The sequence below is a fragment of the Podarcis liolepis genome (genome assembly GCF_965112155.1).
Source record: "Podarcis liolepis genome assembly, chromosome: 17".
NCBI lineage: Eukaryota > Metazoa > Chordata > Lepidosauria > Squamata > Lacertidae > Podarcis > Podarcis liolepis.
The window spans coordinates 2,827,926-2,842,539 of NC_139571.1; the positions used below are offsets into that span (position 1 = coordinate 2,827,926).

At 45.6% G+C, this 14,614-nt stretch overlaps 1 protein-coding gene across 6 annotated transcripts; it reads right to left on the bottom strand.

The window, feature by feature from the left end:
• Window positions 1–888: 888 nt before the first annotated feature.
• On the bottom strand, window positions 889–13,069 carry TREX2 (three prime repair exonuclease 2). Of its 6 annotated transcripts, none has more exons than XR_014520696.1 (3): window positions 7,262–7,554; window positions 3,578–5,130; window positions 889–3,422 (listed from the first exon to the last, which is right to left on the bottom strand). XR_014520696.1 is itself a non-coding variant. In XM_083482627.1 (2 exons), the coding sequence occupies exons 1-2, from the start codon at window positions 13,052–13,054 to the stop codon at window positions 4,453–4,455; spliced, it is 942 nt and encodes a 313-aa protein (XP_083338753.1). In that variant the 5' UTR covers window positions 13,055–13,069; the 3' UTR covers window positions 889–4,452. The 6 variants fall into 6 exon arrangements, 4 of the variants coding, with proteins under 4 accessions (XP_083338753.1, XP_083338756.1, XP_083338754.1 ...); XR_014520697.1 differs by having other exon boundaries at window positions 3,578–5,126; window positions 7,262–7,378; XM_083482627.1 differs by lacking the exon at window positions 7,262–7,554 and adding an exon at window positions 12,787–13,069 and having other exon boundaries at window positions 889–5,126.
• Window positions 13,070–14,614: the final 1,545 nt, after the last annotated feature.

Below are 14,614 nucleotides of genomic sequence, written 5' to 3' on the forward strand. Positions count from 1 at the left end.
ACACCTCACTTTGCCTAACAGTAGAGCTGGTGCTGTGGAAAGGCTTTCTGAAAGTACAAGGTGAACCGTCACTCTTCCAACCTGAGGTCACAAGATAAGAAACAGTAAAGTACAGATGTAAGAAAGAAGAATCCAGCACTTCTGCCAAGGAGTTAGGGATGGTGCAAATGCTTCTCTTTTTTCCATTTGGTTTTCACAAGCTTCTGACATATGCTGGGCTGGGGCAGTGATGAGGGATCACTGAGGGAGCTTCGTGATTGATTGGGGATTTGAACCCAGGACTCACCAGGCCTATTCCAACACTCTAGCCCTGCTGTACACTGACTCTTTTGGCAATTTTGTCTTGGTATCACAAGTGTGAGAGTTTCATGTATTTAAACATGAAGCTTGTTGGGCGAAGGAAATCAGGCTGAAAATGTGACTGCATTGTATGCCTTGCCTCGCTCTCTCCCCCCCCCCCCCCGGACTCAAAAACCTCTCCCTCCCCCATTAAAATCCATTGAGTCAGAATGTGAGGTGCCAGACAGACACTCCTGCCATTTTAATCTGGAAATTCAGAGCTGATAAAGCACTAACTGCCAGTGCACTAATTTAGGGTGGAGAACAAATGGGCCTCTAGGTACATTTTTTGGGACTACATCTCCCATCATGCCTCCTTACTGGTTGTGGTGGTTGGGGCTAACGGTTATCAAAGACTGCCCTAATGCACAAGAAGTTGGAAAATGCCATCTGTGACTGATAGATTTTGTAAGTACCTGCATTAAAAACAGTTTTTTTAAAAATCTGCTCAGTCAGGCACTATTTTAACCTACCTGATTAACTGACTAAATGTTGTACACCTCTGGCCTTGGCATTTGACACTGCAAAACATAAAGCAGAAGACTAACAGCAATTTTAAAAAGAGCTTTTATTGGGCATTGCAACAGAATAAATCAGAGGCACACACAATAAATCAGGCCACTAATGAAATATACAGGCAACAGGCTTACAGGATAAACAGGAAGTATATCCGAGGAGGAGCCCACAATTATTTATGTAATTCACTGCCCATAAGATGTTGCAATGGTGAGCAGCACAAATGACTTCTTGAAAAGTCTTAGTTAATCCAGCAGCAGATCAGGCCAATCAAAGCATGATTCAATAGAAACAAATATAAGGTTCTGCACTGAGGCAGGAAGATAGTCACCTGCAAATACTCCTGAACAGCCAATACTGACAACCAGCAACTGAACATGGAAGGCACCTGGTGGTAATGAGAGCATAGCAGCTAATAGACTGAGCTGTGAACTAAGAAGTCCCCAGTTCAAAACATACCTCAGCACAATCTATTGGTGTCTATGCAAAACTAAGTTCATTGAGTTCAACAGACTTACTCCCAGGTGAGTGAGTATAGGGTTGCAATCGCCAGTGGTAAGCCCCTTTCAGTCTGCCCCACCCATATTCTGCAATTCATTGTTAATATTTTTGATGCATTCATTCAGTTAAATTAATTGTATATAGCCAAAGCCTTCACACAGAGAGGGCAAAAGCAAGGCATTCCTCTAAAATCACAAACACAAGTCTATAAAAGTCTACAGCATAGACGCTTAGAAACACAAAATTTAAAATCACAATGCATTAATATAACAAGCAAAGCTTCTTAGCTGCCAGAGCAAATTTGGCTACAGATAAGTAATTTGTAGAGAGTTTAACTATCACTTCCGGGGGGTACCAATCTGAGAACCAATAAAAATTCTCTGGGCACCGTCTATAAGGGGCAAATCAACAACTGGTGCAAGACATCCTCGACCTGATTACATCCATAAATGCGTTTCCATGCCATCTGAGGAATCCCAAGGTATCTCCCCTCTAAGGATGCTGAGGGCATCTGCTGAAGCCGAAGCTCAACAAAGGCCCTATGCAATTGTGGGGAAGGTAGTGGGGCCTTGAATGGTTGTCCTTAATTTGAGGGTCCGAAACAGAATAACAGGCAGCGATTGTGGATGCTCTGGCTTGCTTGGAGTCATGGTCAAATATCCAATTTCTAAGTTCACTAAGGGATAAATATTTCCCCTCTTGGAGATTTCAAGCCCTAAGCTTATCTTGACACTTTTGTACCCAACCTCCTGTCCTCAGTTGCTCCAACCAGCTGAGCTTGGTGAGAATATGGTCCTCAAAGTCTATGCCAGTAGCCAAGATAGGCTAGATCAATTCTGGCCGCTATTGAGGGGAGACCCAACTCAGCTCTCGGATGAGCCAACAGAGTCCCAGGAGGAAGCCCCAATACCTGCCTCATAAATTTCTTTTGTAGGACTTCTCATTCAGATTTGACACCAGTTCATCAAATTTCAGGCCCATAAAGCATTGGTGTGCATTGATAATAATAGAGAGCAACTTTACAGAGGACAGTGATTAACAATGTATTTGGGAAATTAACATTCTAAAATGCTAAGTATGATTACTGTGATGAGACATGAGTTCATTATGGCAATTCATATGTAACTTGGTATGTTCTGAATGTTTTAATTAATCATAATACTTAAATAGCTGCTTTATACAATGATTAATGATGGGACACCTAAATTATACCCTACTTCCATATAATCTCAGGAAGAAAAAAAATCCTTGGCATCTGTTGTCTTTCTGTAGGTAAGAAGGGACAATGCAAAAACCTCACAATTGTTTATAATGTAGAGTTGTAGAAAGATAGCCATACATGCACATTTCAAAAAGTAATTCTCCCTATCACCTTTTCACCAAATTTAGTGAATAGACTTCAGTAAATACAGTGGAACCTTGGGTTACATACCGTCGTCCTTACGAATGCTTCGGGTTATGAACTCCGCTAACCTGGAAGTAGATGCTCTCAGTTGTGAACTTTGCCCCAGGATGCGAATGGAAGTCATGCTCTGGGGGCGCAGCAGCAGCGGGAAGCCCCATTAGCAAAAGCACACCTTGGGTTATGAATGGTTACGAACAGACCTCCAGAACAAATTAAGTTCATAAGCGGAGGTACCACTGTAGACATATGGGAGAAGGTTGTGCCTTATCCCCTCTCCCCCACCCAATAAAAATGAATTCCCCTACAAAAAAGTTTGGATAAATTATTCTTGTTAATTCGTTTTATCACATTCATACCCTTTGTTTCCTTGGCAGTGCAATCTGAGGCATGTCTGCTCAGAAAACCCCATAGAACTCTGTGTATGGGACTACAGCCTCAGAGTTCAGAGCATCATACATGGGGCTTCCAAGCAGAAGCCCACCCAGGCACTGATCAGACCCCAAGCATGCCTAATGTTAGCAACATGGCTGCATCAAAGTACCTTTAGGCCAGGGACAGGAAACCCCAATGTTGCTGGACCACAAATTTCTATCATCCCTGTTGGCCATGCTGGATGGAAATTATGGAGTCCAAAGGTTAGCCACCCCCCAGTAGAACATGTCTGGAGTGGGAAGAATTGTGTCCTGGGGACTCCCTCTATCTGAAACAGGGAAGCATCATTGCTAAACTATACTACCAAATATCTATTTAGTACCTTTCATCCTTATAACACTCCTTTGCCATACGCTCCAACATTTCTCCAATGAAAACAGGGACATCCTAAGAAAAACCAGGACGTTCCAGGATCAAATCAGAAACCAGGACGGCTTCTCTAAACCCCTAAGCTATTTCAAAGCAGTTACAAAAGTAATTTCAATAACCTACTAAAATGTAGCTAAAACTCATTTTTAGGCAGCACTGGTTTCACCTTTTAAAAACTGCGTCCGTCAGGCATGAGAGGTAGTGCCCAAAGTTACCCATTGAGATTTATGGTGGAGATGTGACACTGAGCCCCACAACTCCAAGCCAAACACTCCAACTGCTGCATCTGCCTGGCCTTCCGAGGCTGGTCATCGCAGCGTGTTGCCAACGGGACTGGTTCTTTTACTGGCTCCAAATGCAGTGACCAAACCCATGAGTGAAGGATAGGAGGTGTTTATCCTAGCTAGATTACAGACAGAATAAGCAATACTTATGGCTCCTTCAGACCCTAGGAGCCCTTCAGAACAGCAGTGGATGGACTCCTATAGGGGCTGGGATGCAGGGCCTTCACTGGCTGTGATCTATGCCGTGGTTCTTTCCAAGCCCGTTATCTCTTACAAACAAACATTCTCAGAGACTGGGATCCCAGTGCTCCTTTAACAGGCAGCTGACCTTGAAACCCCACCCAGAGCTGAAGTGATAGATAAGAAATTAGCCACTTTATCAACAGGTGTCCAACACAAGATTAGAAATGCTGCAGGCACACACCCCAAACCAAGGTCTGGGCTGGGGCGATGTCCTTGCCATACACGACTAACTTCTCACCGTACAAAAGTCTTCCACATTTCCACTGCACACAGGAAGTAGCCCTGTACAGGAGGAGAATTCAAGGTTTGATTCTGTGTGGATGTGCACTTGTGGGAAAAGAGGTCGTGCCATCTTTCTTGATATCAGTTCCTGCTTCGGCTTAGGAGGTACATAGGCTGAATCTCCGCCCAGCACTGCGCATTACGAGCTGCCCATGTCATTAGCTCAGGGGCTTTGGCAAGAAACACTAACAGAAGAGTGACCACATCACCTTCAGCTGAGTGGGCCCTAACAGGCTCACGTCCATAGAAATGTCGGAACAGTGCCCCAAGCTGGTAGCTCATGCCAGGAGATCTTTCCAGCTCCTTCAAGGCTGGCAGTGTGTCCAGGCAGCCGGTGCTCGGGAGCAGGTCAGTGTCCACTCGCCACAGCTCTGCACGAAGCAGGGGGAAGTCAAAGCCAAGGCCATTGTGAGCCACCAAGCAGATGGGGCCCCTTTGCCGCTGCAGAAACCCTTTTAGTATATCCACCACGCCGCGGTTGAAATCTGCTTTGCAATTCTCCTCCAGGTTTTGGTTGCTCAGCTCAGTAATCCTCTCTGCTTCAAGGGTGAAGGGCTTTTGGGGATCAACACAGAGAGTGAGCTTGTCTATGATGCGGGGTAGCTGGGGGGTGCCCAGCAGTGGAGAGCACTGGAGTGAATGGCGGTGCACAGCAAAGAGGCAGAGCTCAGCCAAGCGAGGCTGGTCATGGGGCAAGCCGGTGGTTTCAAGATCGAGGAAGACAAATGTCTGGAAGTCCTGCAGAGCTGCCATGGCTGGCTGGCACAGAGGAAAAGAACATTAGAATCTTTATATATACAAGCAGGGATTAATTCCATGCCATAAGGAAAAGCAGTAACATGAGCGCAGTTCTCCCCTACATGTGGAGAGACAGCTTCAGCTCACACGAATGCCACAGCTGTCTCAGCTGCAGAAGAGAAAAGCTCATCTCTTCTTCTCCAGGGGTACCAGCCCCACCCAGGCTGGCATGAATAACACTTCCATGCACAATTCATCAGTCCCCCACACCAGCAGTGAACAGACTGATACAGGAGAAATTACAGCCTAAATACAAATGTACAATAGAAATAAAAATATAAAACAGCAACAACCCAGATACACCACCACAAAGCAACTCTCCACACCAGAGGCTTCTCCCTGGAAACAGCTGCAAATGCAGCAAAGTTCTTACAATTGCTCTCCAGGGCAAGACTAGCCGGCTCCACCTCCTGGCTTCTCAACAGGCAGCAGTACACCTGGTGCAGGAACAGGAGCAGCAAAGAGGGGCCAGGGAGGCTGAAGCTGGCATTTGCCTCCCAGGCAGCAATTGGTTCAAGGTGCCATTTGAAGGAGCAAATCCTTGGTATGTTGACACTCTCTGTGGGCAGAGGTGGGGCATTCTGTCACTGTGGATAAACTTTTAAATACACCAAAAAGGACTGACAATGGGATGAGGAAGAATGCCCCTCTGCGTACCACCTCTGGCCACCTCAGTCACAAAATCAGACTGAGGCATGAGCATAGCCAAGGTGAGGCAGGGGGACAGCTGCCCCCTCCCTCTCAAGAGTTGTTGAGTTGTTTTGGGGAAATCATGGGTAAAAATACCCCCCCAAAAAAGGGGCAGACTTTGGTGGGGGGGGCACAACCTCAGTTAATTGAGTACTTTCAATGCTTTAAAATGCTTTTTGTGTATCTGGGGGGGGGGCTGCCCCCCTGGCTATGCCCATTCCCAGAGCGATGGACAGGAGCCCCGGACTGCAGACTTCTCTCTCTCCCAGCAATCTATAATTTCACATCAGATCCAATAGGGGCCAAATCCACTGCCCATGAAGGGTTTCTGGAGTCACAGTGAAAAGCTTTCTGAAAAGTGTCGCTCTCATCTGGCAATGGAAAAAAGCTCCATTCAGTCCTAGTTCAAAAGGCATGCAAGAATGAAACAGCAGGAAGCACAATGTGTGAATGTAGCATGGAAACATGTAGAATGCTCTTCTCGTCACATGCACACACAAGGTCACAGAACTAGAGAGTTAACTCAAAAGGACAACTCAGCGATGAAGGGAGTGCAGCGCAGCGTGTTCCAGAAGACAAGTGGCTGGTGCTTAAAAAAAATAAGCAGAAGAGACAACAGAAGAGGGTGAGCCTAGAGACACAAAAAACTGCTAAAACAGCATTGTGGGGCAATATATATTTTCCTCTCATATTAGCAAAACCTACTGGGTTGTATCCAAAGTTTGCTTTGAGAAGACCCACTGAAATTAATGGGCCAGCACTAATCATGTCCTTTAATGTCAATGGTTCTACTCAGAGTACAGTATGGCTTTATGTTGGATACACTATTCAATCTATTTATCTTTTGGTTTAAGCTGTTTCTAAGTGACCTTTCAAGACAGCAGCATTTCCAAGGCAACATACGTTGATAACAAGCATACAATTTCATGAATCTCAACGTCTTAAACATACAATTAAGTTGGCTGACAGGCGTTTCAGGATCAACAGCTAGGCGAGCCAAACGGAGCCCCCTGCTCTGGGGCAGACGACCTTTGAATGCTGCGCTAAGTAGCGGGACCAAGAACAAGGGAAGCTCTGCTTTGTGAGCCGCCCCCGGAAAGCAGGAAGGCTGCACCGGACGGGCTTCGGTCCAGGAAAGCGATTCACATGCTATGACCCCCAATGCACCCCGACAAACGGGAGCAAGTGCAGGAAATCATTGGGACGCGCTTCCCGAGGGGGGAAAGCAAATCCCACTCCTCCCAGGGTTTAAAAAACCGAAGAGCAGAACCTTGCGATTTTCCTCTCAGCAGTTCATTTCCTCCCCTCCCGCCCCCTTGAGCACTGGAGGACAGGAGAAGAAGAAGAAGAAAACTCCCGGGGTCCCGTCCCCCCCCCCCCCAGTTGGCCAAGGAAAACTCACCGGGTGATCTCCAGCTCCCGGGCTCCCCAACAAAGGCAGCGATGACTTTGGGCGGCGCGCGGCAGGCAGGCTTTTCAAGGCGGACCGCGGGGAAACCGAAAGCAACATGCTCGGGCAAGCCCGCCTCCCGACGTGACGGCGCGGGGGGGGGGGCAAAGCGGCAGCTCCACCCGCCGGGACCCGGAAAGCGCCTCCATCAGTTCAGCCGCCAAGGGACGAGAGCTCAACTGGATGCAACCCCCTCTTTGCCCTCTAGAGGGCGCTTGCGCAAAAGAGCCGCTCACCTAGAGTCTCTAAAATGGGCAGATGAGTCACGGAATCCGGGATTGATTATCATTATCATCATTACAGATTTATTGATTTATGCCCCTTCTTTTCCCCGAGGGGTTTTTAAGTGGTTTACATTTAACAACAGCAACAGCAGCAGCAGCCATGCGCTCAGACCTGAATCAGTAGAACCTTTTACCTTAGCGTTTGACAATTGAGAGATATATTTTTATTTTTATTTTTTATTTTTTTATTTTTTTTATTTCCAAAACCGAAAAAATAAAAATTACAAACATCAAATTCAACATCCATATTCATTTTCTAACGTAAACCTATTACATAATTAAGTAAATTTAAATATACCTAATTACTCTAAACTTCTCTTTGCTGTATACAAATACAACACAGTTAGAAATTTTATATTAAAGCTTTTATATTATAAATAATATTTCAGATTCCCCTATACCCCGTTCCCCTCCACCCATGTGTGATCTCAATTTTTTTTTAACTTCTTCCGTCTTGTTGTGTTATTATAATTTAATTATTGTTCAGCTGATTCTTTTATTATTTCCTTGCTTACCCCTGCACGTTTCCTCCCCCTTCCAGTTCTTTGCAATCAGTATTCTGGCTGCTGCTGTTGCGTAAAGGAATACATTTTTCTTATCTCTGGGAATGTCATTGATATTAGGCCTAACAAAAAAGCCTCTGGCTTTTTGGCAAACGAAATCTTGAATAATTTTTTCAGCTCCTCATATACCTCTTTCCAAAATTTCCTTACAATTTTACATCCCCACCATGTGTGATAAAAGGTTCCCTCTTACATCTCCAGCATAAGTTTGACTGCTTTTTGTAAATCTTAGCCAATTTTTCTGGAGTGAGGAACCAGCGGTAGAACATTTTCATCATGTTCTCTTTTATCATATAACAGGCTGTGAAATTGAGATCCACCTTCCACAACCTTTCCTAATTTTCCAGCTGGATTGTGTGACCAAAATCCTTTGCCCACTTTATCATTACTTCTTTGGTTGTTTCATCCTTCAGTTCCCACTCTAACTGCAAATTGTACATAAAAAAATTCCTTCCAATAGCACCTTAAAGACCAACTAAGTTAGTTCTTGGTATGAGCTTTCGTGTGCATGCACACTTCTTCAGATACACAGATTGTACATTTTAGAGATGGTCTTCTTTTTAGGTTGTATGAATTCACTTTGTAATTTTGACAAAGGGTTCCACTTCCTCAGCTACACAGAGCTCAACTTTAGATCATGTTTTCTTCACTTTCTTTTACCTTCTTTTCAGTCCCTCTCCATGACTAAGGCTGCCCTCCGGGAACCTCCGGGAAACAGAAACAAAAAGCATCCCAGAAGAATAGAAACGAAAGTGAAGAACAGAAACAAAAGCGGCAGCTCCACCCGGCCGGGACCTGGAAAGCGCCTCCATCAGTTAAGGGGCGAAGGGACGGGAGCTATTCGATTGGATGCAAATCTCTCTTCGCCCTCTAGAGGGCACTTGCGTAAAAGAGCCGCTTATCTAGAGTCCCTAAAATGGGCAGACGAGTCACGGAATCCGGGATTGATCATTGCTTGCTTGCTTGCTTACTTACAGTACTTACTTACTTACTTACTTACTTACTTACTTACTTACTTACTTATGCCCCTGACTTACTTTCTTTTCCCCTGAGGGGTTTTTAAGCAAAAAATTTCAAAGTGGTTTACATTTAACAGCAGCAGCAGCACTCAGACCTGAAACAGTAGAACCTTTTACCTTGGCGTTTGACAATTGACTTGATATATATATATATATTTTAGGAGGCACCCTAGTTTTGAGATTTAATGTTGTTTTAAATTGTTGCTAATGTTGTGTTTCACATTGTTGTAACCTGCCCTGGGACCTCAGGGTGAATGGCAGGGGGGAAGAAGAAGAAGAAGAAGAAGAAGAAGAAGAAGAAGAAGAAGAAGAAGAAGAAGAAGAAGAAACTAAACTAAATGAAATTACCAGATGAATAGGAAAAATCTTGCTGTTGTTGTTTAGTCGTTTAGTCGTGTCCCACTCTTCGTGACCCCCTGGACCAGAGCACGCCAGGCCCTCCTGTCTTCCACTGCCTCCCGCAGTTTGGTCAAACTCATGCCGGTAGCTTCGAGAACACTGTCCCACCATCTTGTCCTCTGTCGTCCCCTTCTCCTTGTGCCCTCCCTCTCATCATCCCTCCCCCCCGAAAACCCCCCAGCAACAACACACACAATATTCTGTAATTCATTATTAGAGACTTTTTAGGATTTCTGGTGATCTACGGCTCTTATTAGTCAGAGGAATGTCTAAAGATTTTGATAGTTCTAATTGTTCCTGGGGAGGGGGATGTTAAAGCACCCTAGATCTAGTGTATTAAAGTTTACATGTAACTCTGCTAGTACCTCAAATTCTACTGTCTCCCTTTTAAAATTCAGGCTTCAGGCTCTTTTCCTGCCAGACTACTTCAAGGGTCTAGAAACCAAGCCTTATGAGGAATGGTTGAGGGAGTTGGATATGTTTAGCCTGGGCAAGAGGAAACTGGGAGGCGATATGATAGCCATCTTCCACTATCTAAAGGGCTGTCACATGGAGTTGGATGGCCGTCTGTCATGGATGCTTTAGTTGAGATTTCTGCATTGCAAGGGGGTTGAACTAGATGGTGCTTGGAGGTCTTTTCCAACTCTACAATTCTATGATTATATTAAATGCCGCATTTGCTTCTACACTACACACAAGAGCCTTCCCTTTCTTCTTTTTTGAGTCATTAAACTTGGATAAAACTCAGAAACTCTTCGCATCAGCAATAATATAGGAATCAATTCCAATAAAGAACTATGGGTGTCCTAAATGTAATTATTTGTGTGTGTGCATGCCTGTGCACATGCACATCCAGCTAGTCATCAAGAGGTTTAGATCTCTGAGACCAGTGGCTGCCAGACAGCGTTTCCTGGAGAGGGGCCTTCCAGAGTCACCAGGCAGCTCCGCTGAATGCTGCTGCTGCTGCTGCTGCTAACATTTGAAGATTTGGAAACCCAAGAAATACAAAGGTAATGTGTGAACAAACGAATGGTGGTGCCTTTTCATGATCAGAAACCGCCAAAGGGTTCCACTTCCTCAGCTACATAGAGCTCAACTTTAGATCCTCTTTTCTTCACTTTCCTTTACCCTCTTTTCAGTCCCTCTCCATGACTAAGGCTGCCCTCCAGGAACTTCTGGGAAACAGAAACAAAAAGTATCCCAGAAGAATAGAAATGAAAGTGTTGACAAGGTTCTCAGAAAATGGGTTGCAAAAATCCTTTCCTTGGGAAACAGAAATGTATACAGTATAAGTAACTGTATAGTAGCAGAACAAGACCCACAGCTCCAACATAATTTAACATTTAGAGTACAGAAGTCCTTCCATATAGCGAAATTTCACATAATGGTGCAGACAATGAAATCTGTATTCAAAGTATAAATAATAAAATCCCACCATGTAGAATTCAGCCCTTGGAGAGCTGCAACTTATGTGTCGTTTTTTCTGCAATAGTCCACATATTTTGGTACTGTTGCGATATTTGCAAATTCTGTAACGTTTTCCCTTTCTATGCAGTGGTGATCAGCCTGCAGCCAGCATCCAAGTCAAAAGTTATTTTGACCAAAAGTCTGACATGCGCCAGTCCATAGGTTTAATGGAGAGAGCGGTGGAGATATGCAGACAGAACATTTTAGTATATTAGATATTTATCTATATATGGTTGTCCAATCTATAATAAATAAATGGTGTTCCCAAATTGTGACCCTTGGGACACTTCCTTCATAAATGGGAAAAGACCACTCTGTCCCCAGTGGCGTAGCACGGTCAGGTGGTACCCAGTGCATAAAATTTATTGTCACCCCCAAACTGAAATTATTAAAAGAAGGAAATATAAGATACTTACAGTTGCAAGTGTTATTTTCTGATTTATTTACTTAACATTGTGAGCATAAGCACTTAAAACCTGTTTTTCATGATGAGAATTTATTATGAATTAATTTTTTTACTTAATTTCGCTCATTTGCAGCCCACTATTGATGTGGACTGCAGGAAGCTGAGGTGCTGTGTGAGTACAACTGCAAAAAACGAGCACCCACTCTTAAAGAGCTTAATTAGAACACAAGAAGAGCCAGTGGTGGAGGAAGGGGGTGCGGGGGGTGTGGGTCACCCCGGGTGTCATCACTGAGGGGGGTGACAAAATGACAAAAATATGAGGGTTTTTGTTTAAAAAAATTGGGCTCACAAAACACCTGTGGCGTTCAGCACCCATCTACTCCCCTTCCTACTCCTCTGCCTTCAGATGTCTTCTAAAAATCAGAGAGTTGTTTATTTCCTTGACATCTGATGGGAGGGCGTTCCACAGGGCAGTTGCTACCACCGAGAAGGCCCTCTACCTGGTTCCCTGTGACCTTGCTTCTCTCAGGGAAGGAACCGCCAAAAGGCCCTTGGAGCTGGATCTCAGAGTCCGGGCTGAACAATGGGGGTGGAGATGCACCTTTTGGTATACTGGGCCGTTCACAGGGCAGTGCTGAATTAAACCCTGTGGAGGCCCCTTGGCAGTCAAAATCTGGTCAGGGGGCAGGCCTCATGCGCACACTGGAATAACATTGAACTAAGAAAGCTTGATTGTCATTTTCTTTCAAGATCAAAATATTATTTTGATCCATTGTCGCGGGACCCCTAAAAAGTGTGGGGCCCATAGGCCAGTGCCTACTCTGCCTATTTGGTAATCCAGCCCGGCCCCTTTGGCTGCGGGAAAGAGAAGAAACAAAAGTTGAGGGACGCCTCCTGATGCGCTGCAGCTGTTCCTCACAATGAAATGGAAGGCTCAACATTTGTCAGGCACTTTCGGATGCTCAGCAGCCCTGTGTGGTTACAACAACCCTGTAAAGTAGGCCAGTGCTATGTGCTCCCCAGATTGCAGCTGAATCCCTTGCAGATTGGCATCCAACCTCTGCTTAAAAGCCTCCAAGGAAGGAGAGTCCACCACCGTCCCTGAGAGCCTTACCATCAGAACGTTCTTCCTAATGTTTAGTCTGAATCTCCTCTCCTCCCCTCCCCTCTGGAGCAGCAGAAAACAAGCTTACTCCCTCTTGCAGCCCACAGATATTGGAAGATGGCTCTCCTCTCAGTCTCTTCTTCTCCAGGCTAAACATACCCAACTGCCTCAACCATTCCTCATCAGGCTTGGTTTCCAGACCCTTCATCATCCTGGTCACCTTCCTCTGCTCACCTTCCAGCTGCTCAATTTCCTTCTTCAAGTAGCCTGCACTGACTGGCAGCAGCTCTCCAGAGTTTCGGATGGGGGGGGGGACATTCCCAGCCCACCCTGGAGATGCCCACCCAGGACAGAAGGCCTGCAGAAGGACGCAGAACAGAAGTTCTGACAGAGGAGCATCACCTCTCAGGAGGGGCCACTGTTGCCACAGTAACAAGGACCTGCCCTCCTTTGTGACATCTCTTGCTTCTCCCTTAAAAGCCACCAACTTGCAGGTGGCCATTGTGGGTTAGTAGTGAGGCGAGTTGAGTAGTAGAGAGAGGAGTTGGTGGTGGTTGGAGACAATAAGGAGAGGGGTTCATTTGATTGTTATTTTGATTTTGATTTGATTAATTACTTTTATCTGATTCGATTTATTTTGATTTTATTTATTATTTTACTTTTTATTTAAACACTTTTATTTTACTTTTTTATTTTACTTTCCGTTCTTTATTTTCATATTTTTTTTATTTTACTTTTTTATTTTGTGCACATGTGCACATTTTGTATATATTTTGTATACAGTGGACCCTCTGGATAGGAACTTAATTCATCCTGGGGCTCCGTACTTACCCCAAAAAGTCCATATCTGGGGGCGGTGCTTCTGCGCACGCCCACAGCACGCAGAGTGATTCTGTGCATGTGCGCGTGGTGAAACCTGGAAGTATACACTTCCGGGTTTGCCACGTTTGTAACTCAAAATTACGTCACCATATACGGTACCTCGGGTAACATATCCCGAGGTACCACTGTATATTTATTTTGTGTAGAGAGGAGTAGTTAGGGGTAAGTGTAGGGTTAGGGCAGGGGTTGGGCTTAGGCTTAGGCTAAGTGCTGGGGGTGGGGGTGGGGTCAGAGTTAGGCTTTGGCGGGCATTTTAGACAGTTAGCTAGTTTAGAGAGGGGGTGGAATTTTCCGTGAACAAAATGTGCAGACTGTAAGTAGCATTCCTTTTCTTTATCTTGGTCTCCTGGGGATGGGGGGCAAGTCCCTGCACAGCCTTGGCTCTCTGGAAATCAACCCGGCCAGTCTTCTCCAGAGAGCTGAGCTCCTCCACACTGTTCCCCTGTCTTCCCCTTTTCTCTCCCCTCTCATCATTTACATTTACTAGGACATTCCTAGCCCACTTTCCTCCCAGGAGCTCAAGGTGGCCTTCATGGTTCTCCCAGCCACCAATTGTTATCTTCACAGCAGCCCTGCCAAGTAGGGTAGGCTGGCCCAAGGTCCACCAGGGAGCTTCATGGCTGAGTGGGGATTCGAACTCTGCTCTCCCAGGTCCTCCTAGTCCAGCCCTCCAACTACACCTCTGCCTGGCTCCATTTTGCATCTCTCCAGCTGCCCTACGACCTCAGCCTTCTCCCCCTTCCTGGGGGTCTCTCTGGCTCCAAGGAAGACTCCACCACCTTCCTCATGTTCTGCTCCTCTTCTGGGACACCTTGATGCTTGGAGGACCCTCCTAGGGGTCGCCTCCCTCTCTAGGAAGGGCAGGGCTGTCCTAAGAAGATGAGGCAGAGCAGCCCTTAAACAGCTGGCAATGCTTCTCTTTCCTTTGGGCTGGAGCTCTTGAACCCAGAGCACTTGGGGCCTCCTTTCTCTCTCTGCCAGCCCTTTGTGGTCTGGGCTGCCTCTTTCCTAGTGATGCCCTTTCAGGTCACTGAACTGCAGAGAGATGGAAGGAATTGGGCCATATGGCCCTCCTCACACACAAACATCCCCCAAGAATTGGGGCTGCCGGCTTCTGAGTCGCTCTCTTGTCTTGTCTCTTCTAGGTTCAGGTGCTTAAGACGCAGCAACAGGGTGCCCC

What these genes read in the sequence shown, in the direction of transcription:
- TREX2 (XM_083482627.1), bottom strand. Translation starts at nt 13,054, where the DNA reads ATGGCCACCTGCAAGTTGGTGGCTTTTAAGGGAGAAGCAAGAGATGTC. An exon ending in GGAAATTGAGCAGCTGGAAG is followed by an intron (nt 5,127 to 12,786) that starts GTGAGCAGAGGA and finishes TGTGCCAGCCAG; the next exon opens with CCATGGCAGCTCTGCAGGAC.